The 7,083-nt window shown below is 48.7% G+C and overlaps 1 protein-coding gene across 1 annotated transcript; it reads left to right on the top strand.

Annotated features, from left to right (window-relative positions):
- The first annotated feature begins 3,551 nt into the window (after positions 1-3,551).
- On the top strand, positions 3,552-6,813 carry LOC119302425 (probable glycosyltransferase 3). The gene is made up of 2 exons (XM_037579466.1): positions 3,552-5,134; positions 6,488-6,813. The coding sequence occupies exon 1, from the start codon at positions 3,735-3,737 to the stop codon at positions 5,070-5,072; it is 1,338 nt and encodes a 445-aa protein (XP_037435363.1). The 5' UTR covers positions 3,552-3,734; the 3' UTR covers positions 5,073-5,134; positions 6,488-6,813.
- The last annotated feature ends 270 nt before the right edge of the window (positions 6,814-7,083 follow it).

The raw sequence follows: 7,083 nt of genomic DNA, 5'->3' as shown, positions 1-7,083 counted from the left end.
TGTGGTCCAACAGCCAAGTAGCCTATCGTAGTGCTGAGGCAGCCGGTAGCTAGCACAACAAGCCGGCGACGGGCGACTCAGGAAATGAGCACAAGCAGCGGCATAGGTCGCTTTGCACACATCCTAGGATGGACCGAGCAAGAAGGAGACACGCCCGTAGCGGCACGTACAGAAGAGCTACCTAGCAAAATGAGTCGGTCGGATACAGACCTACACATAAATTTTTGGTCACATACCACATTAAGGGTAAATAGGACTTTTTAGGTGCCATTGAACCATTACGTCTTAAAATGGACGGAAGTGACATAAAAGGCATAAAATTTAGACTTGATGCTAAATAAGGAAAGAATTTTTTTGATGTCAAATAAGGCAACAAATTTTAAGACAGTGTTAAATAAGGAATTCTCTCAAATAATTGCATGTAGGATCATATTCAAATTCAACAATAGAGTTATCATACAAAATATTCTCTTTATGATCCACATGTATAAAATATTTATAATCTTCCAAAATAGTGAGATTAACATCAACTAAAGCCATGACCTTTCCAAACCCACTTTTATAAAAAAAAATCATAAGATTGAACACTTTGAGAATATGTGGAATTTTTGTTACTAAAGTTGACACTCTTCCAAACCCACTTTCAATATTATTGCAAACATTATATCACTAACATATTCATCATGAGGCTCAAATAAATTTTCAGGATCATCGTAAGCATTATCACCCCAATCATGATCAGTGCAATAAGTAGCGGACATAACAATATCATCCCCAAGCTTGTAGCTTTGCATATCATTAGCACAATTCACATTAATGGAATTTATAATAACATCATTGCAATCATGCTTTTCATTCCAGGAGTTATCATGAATCACTTTATAAATTTCTTCTTTCAACTCTTCATCACAATTTTCAGATTCACGATTTTCGAGCAAAACTTCATAAAAATAATAAAGTGCACTCAACTCACTAGCAATTGGTTCATAATAATTGATTTTTTTAAGAGATTAGCAAGTGGATGAGGATCCATTAATAATTTTTAGCAAGCAAAGATGCAAGAAAATAGAAGGCACATGGCACCACAAGCAAAGATAGCACACGAAATAAAAATTATAGAAGTGGAGGGAGATGAAAAAGAGAAGGCAAATAAAAATTATAGCAAGTATATGATAGTTTGAGTGAATGTACTTGTAGTGATTGTATGATGTCTCTGCGGCAACGGCGCCATAAATTCTTTCTGTTACTTGTGAGCTGCATTTAGATTTTCCGAGAAGAGGAAGGGAGAAGTAGTATAGTAGAGATAAGTACTCCCCTTAGTGAGAACCAAGGTTTATCGAACCAAAAGGAGCACCAATCAAACCCTAGTGAACATCACCTGCACACACAAAAGCAAATACTTGCACCCAACACGGGTAAGAGGGTTGTCAATCCCCTTGAACTCGTTACTTGCAAGGGTCAAATCTTGTATAGGTAGATAGATAAATTGCAAAACAAAATAAAAGTAAATAAATTACAGTAAGGTAGCATTTGGTTTTTATAATATGATGAAAGTAGATTCGGGGGACATAGTTTTTACTAGAGGTTTCTCTCTCGAACACATAACATACGGTGGGTAAATAAAATACTGTTGGGCAATTGATAGAAAAGCGCATAGTTATGACGTATTCATGGCAATGATCATGTATATAGGCATCACGTCCATGAGAAGTAGACCGACTCCTGTCTGCATCTACTACTATTACTTCACCAATCGACTGATATCCAGCATGCATCTATGGTATTACGTTCATGACACAAAGAGTAACGCCTTAAGAAGATGTCATGATATAGACAAAGTAAACTCAAGCAATATGATTAAACCCCATCATTTTACCCTTAATAGCAACAATACAATACATGTCTCGATACCCCTTCTGTTACTGGGTGAGGACACCGCATGATTGAACCTATTACAAAGCACCTCTCACACTGAAGGTAAATCAATATAGTTGGCCAAACCAAACGGATAGAAGGAGAGAAATACAAAGCTATAACAATGATGCATAATAAAGTTCAGAAAAGACTCAATTACTTTCAATGAATAATCTGATCATAAACCCACAATTCATCGGATCCCAACAAACACACCGCAAAGGAAGATTACATCGGATAGAACTTCAAGAAGGTCGATGAAAACATTGTATTGAACATCAAAGAAAGAGAAGAAGTCATCTAGCTACTAGCTATGAACCCGTAAGTCTGTGGTGAACTACTCACGCATCATCGAAAGGCAGCAAAGATGATGTAGAAGCCCGCCGATATCGATTCCCCCTCCGGCAAGTACCGAAAAAGGCCTCAAGATAGGATCATGGAAGTACAGAAGCTTGCAGTGGCTGAAAAAGTGTTTTGGGTTGCTCTCTGTTGGTTTGGGAATGTTTGTGAATTTGTGGAGGTGGAATTAGATCAAATGGAGCTATATGGGGCCCGTGAGCTCAGGGGGCGCGCCCTGTGAGCTCGTGGCTCTCCTGTAGGTCTTCTGACCTCCTCCCGAACCCTTTAGGGTCCCTTCTGGTCCAAACAAAATCATCGTAAAGTTTCATGTGTTTGGACTCACGAGGGTTTTCAATCGTTTGGAACATGTCATAACACCCACAAGGCTAGTGCCACTAAAGCACTGCTACATGGACGATATTTTATGGCCGGTTTCCGCACGACAGAAGATTGCAGTCCTGTATCCCATTAGCTCAGTGGGCTACAACCGTTGATCACCAGTATTGTGCGAGTTTTGTCCGCCAACCATCGTTTGCATAGTGATCCTGGCGCAACAAACCCTAGAGGAGATCAAAGCTTGGAAACAAGCCGGTGTGCGAGTGGTAGGGCTGCGTAGATTTGCGTAAGAGTAGACTACATAATTATGTTGGTGCGGGTGTACCTACGGTGATGTTCGCATCATTCTTAGGTCTCTTGTAAACAAAGTTGTTTCTCTTTTTCTATACAAATATGATATAGCCTTTGATGTACTCTAAAAAAATCCTATAAATCAAAGATGCCCTTCATGCGCCAGCATGAGAAAAAACACAAGACGATTTTGACGGCATTTTTAGTTGTATGTGGATGGCAATTTTTTTCAGAGCGACATGATATTTTCTGAGAAGAGTCACCCACATAACGACTAAAAATTTCATGAAAAGAGAGGCCCTTCATGCGTACTGACACAGAACGATAGCAGTCAACGTTCTACCCACCAACTCCTCCCGATCCGTTCCTGGGTTGCCGCCAAATGTCACCCAAATCACAGATTCGGCCAAACGCCGGAAGGAAACGTCCACACGCACCGACGCACATGAATACACCGGCCTTGTTTCCATGCATCCGATCTCGGAAAAGTTTGGCAGATCAACGCGCCGTACCGGCGAGTATCATCATATTCTAATACGAGGCAGGAATCGAAGCTGGCCTGCCATCCACTGCCGATCTCGCAATTTCATATTCCCCGGAACTCGCGCGCCGCTGACTTCCTCCGCACTCCGATCGATGAAGACGGAAGCGTCGGCGCCCACTAGCCGGCACGTCGTCGTCGATCCCAACCAAAACCCTCCTCCTCTCCTCGTCTCCACAGAGGAGCTCGTAGACACTATACATCTCGGAGCAAGGCGCTCCCGGCCCAAGCCAACCATTGCGCCAGGATCGAGAGAGAGGAGAAGCTACGCTAGCTAGTTAAGTAGTTCTCGGTCGTACGCGCGTCTGCTGCCATGGCGGCCGGCGGGCTGGGGCGGCCGGGGAGGCCGGGGCGCGGAGGGAACAAGCAGATGCAGAAGACCATCAACAACTTCAAGATCACGCTCATATGCGGCTTCATCACCATCCTCGTCCTCCGCGGCACCGTCGGCATCAACCTCATCGCCTTCTCCGGCGACGGCGGTGGCGACGCGGCAGCCGACGCCAAGGTCGCCGAGGACATCGAGCGCATTCTCCGCGAGATACGCTCCGACTCTGACCCCGACGACGAGGACCAGCTCGTCATCGATGCGTCCTTGTCAGGCAACTCGACGGCCATGCCCGTCGTCGAGGAGAAGAACTACACCCTCGGCCCCAGCATCACGCGGTGGAACGCCAAGCGCCGGCAGTGGCTGTCCCAGAATCTGGGGTTCCCTTCCCGCGACGCGCGGGGCAACCCGAGGATCCTGCTGGTGACCGGGTCGTCGCCGGGGCCGTGCGACAACCCGGCCGGCGACCACTACCTGCTCAAGTCAACCAAGAACAAGATCGACTACTGCCGCCTCCACGGCATCGAGATCGTGCACAACATGGTGCACCTCGACCGTGAGCTCTCCGGCTACTGGTCCAAGCTGCCACTGCTGCGCCGCCTGATGCTGTCGCACCCGGAGGTGGAGTGGGTGTGGTGGATGGACAGCGACGCGCTCTTCACCGACATGGGCTTCGAGATCCCGCTCTCCCGCTACGAGGGGAGCAACCTCGTCATCCACGGCTACCCTGAGCTCCTCAACAAGCAGCGCTCCTGGGTGGCCCTCAACACCGGCAGCTTCCTGCTCCGGAACTGCCAGTGGTCCATGGAGCTGCTGGACGCGTGGGCGCCCATGGGGCCCAAGGGCCGCGTCCGCGAGGCGGCCGGGAAGGTGCTGACGGCGAGCCTGACGGGCCGGCCGGCGTTCGAGGCGGACGACCAGTCGGCGCTCATCCACCTGCTGCTCACGGAGAAGGAGCGGTGGATGGAGAAGGTGTACGTGGAGAACCAGTACTACCTCCACGGCTTCTGGGCGGGGCTGGTGGACAAGTACGAGGAGATGATGGAGAAGCACCACCCGGGGCTCGGCGACGAGCGCTGGCCCTTCATCACGCACTTCGTCGGGTGCAAGCCCTGCGGCAGCTACGGCGACTACCCGGTGGAGCAGTGCCTCACCGGCATGGAGCGCGCCTTCAACTTCGCCGACAACCAGGTGCTCAGGCTCTACGGCTTCCGGCACCGCTCGCTGACCAACCCCAAGGTGAAGCCCGTGGCGAACCGGACGGCGAGCCCGCTCCTGAACAAGGAGGCGTCTCTCAAGATGGACGCCAAGATCGAAACTTAAGTGGCTGATAATCCCTCGTCCCTGAGAAAGATTTTTCAGAGGTTTTGCTGTTGGAGTTCCAGGTTAGGCACAGCAAGATGCCACGTTTTTTTTGCTGTTTTAATTGAATACAGGACAGGAGTAATAGGATTGCTGCAGGTTGTCAATCTCTTTGTTGTTTTGGCTCCAGGACGAAATCAAAAACAGAGAGTTCTGAAGCTTATTTTTGTTCTAAGATGAGTTTTAAAACTTTAAATTACCTCCAGTTGAATGGTTTCATTTTAGACGAGTATTTGTGGTGCACTAGCCGTGTCGCATGCCTCGGGATCATCAATTCTAAACTGATGAACATTGCGCTTATGTGCAAGTGGATCTGGAAGCTGTTCCAGGGAGGGACCGGCCTTTGGGTTGACCTCCTTCGTGCCAAATACTTCCCTCATGGGAATTTCTTTGAGGCTGCACCTCACGGGTCTCCGTTCTGGAACTCCATCCAATCCCTCAACGAAATTGCTGTGCAGACGAAACTGCACACACGATGTGTAGCCGACAGTCAAATCCAACCGTAGAACAGTGCTGCTGCTGTGCATCACATGGCTTGAATTTAGCATCGTCCACAAATCGTCTGCGTGGCATCGTGTGTATAGCAGCACTAATCCCTCAAACCATACTTTGCCAGGGGCGCGAGGTTCTCGGTTAATAACGGTCGCTCCACGCGTTTTTGGCACGACGTTTGAATAGGCCAGCATCCTCTTTGGTCGGAGTTTGCCCAACTTTATTCCATCGCTGTTGAACCCAATCAACTGGTTGCTTCGGCTCTTAGTGCCACACCGCCCCCTATCTACTTTAGAAGGGAGCTTTCGAGGCCGGAGCTGGAAGATTGGGATCGCCTACGGGCTTTGATAGCGAATGTGCGTCTGTCGGACTCCGCAGACTCGGTCTCTTGGAGACTTTCGGGCTCTGGCAAGTTCATTGTCAAGTCCCTTTACAGAGAGTTGTGCCGCGGCCATGCCCCTACGGCAGCCACGGGGCTTTGGAAGGCGCGAATCCCGCTCAAGATTAAGGTTTTCCTCTGGCAACTTTGCCAAGATCACCTTCCTACCTCTATAAATATAGCTAAGCGCAATGGCCCTGCTTCCGGTCCTTGTGCTTTGTGTGGTGACCCGGAAGATGCCGACCACGTGTTCTTCCGGTGTCCTTTGACGCGCTTTGCTTGGAGCGCGGTCCGTGAGGCCGGCGGGGTGGATTGGGATCCACGCTCACGCTCGGAGCTTGTGTCATCCCTAGGTTCGGTCCAGTGCTCTCTACGCCGGATCATGTGGACGTGTGCTTCGGCCATGCTTTGGGCCTTATGGCATATTCGTAACAAGTTTACTATTGAGGGAGTGTTTCCCTCTCACCCCGCTGATGTAATCTTCAAATGCATCTTATTTTTGCAGCAGTGGGCACCTCTGGGAAGACAACAGGACTCTGATCTTCATCGCCAAGCTCTAGCACGTCTTCGCTCCGTCTACTCGACGTCTCGAGCCCCGTCGCCTCCGTCTGCTGCCTCATAGGGATGGCAGCCCTTTTGGTCATGGTTTACCCCCGAGCCTGTGTGCTCGTTAGCTTGGCTGGATATGCCATGTAATGCACTTTATATCGTCGCCGTTGCCTTTTGTGGCATGCCTTAGACCATGGTTGACTAGCTTCGGTTCCGTCTGTTTAGTTTGTATGTTTGTGCATGCTGCCTGTGTGAGGGCTTTATTAATTGAAAGCCGGACGTCCCTGATGTCTTTGATCTAAAAAAATAATAGGGCCTATTTGCGGCGGCCGTGTGGTCCTACCTGAATGATCTGTGCAGGTGGTTCCCGGAGATAGTGGGCAGTGACCCGGGTGCGTACGGGGGAGACTAGTATAGGATCTCGCATTAGGTAAGATCAATCACAAAAATTCATATATAAACATTCCTAAAAATTCTGAAATTACATGACAACTTTTCTGCAGAGTGTGTCTACAACTCCGAAAAAAATCAGCACAAAACTCGATGTACAGT

The sequence above is a fragment of the Triticum dicoccoides genome, chromosome 5A, assembly GCF_002162155.2.
Source record: "Triticum dicoccoides isolate Atlit2015 ecotype Zavitan chromosome 5A, WEW_v2.0, whole genome shotgun sequence".
Lineage (NCBI taxonomy): Eukaryota > Viridiplantae > Streptophyta > Magnoliopsida > Poales > Poaceae > Triticum > Triticum dicoccoides.
This window is presented reverse-complemented; position numbering and strand designations above follow the sequence as displayed.

Coding starts and splice junctions, on each gene's coding strand:
- LOC119302425 (XM_037579466.1), top strand. CDS start 3,735: ATGGCGGCCGGCGGGCTGGGGCGGCCGGGGAGGCCGGGGCGCGGAGGG.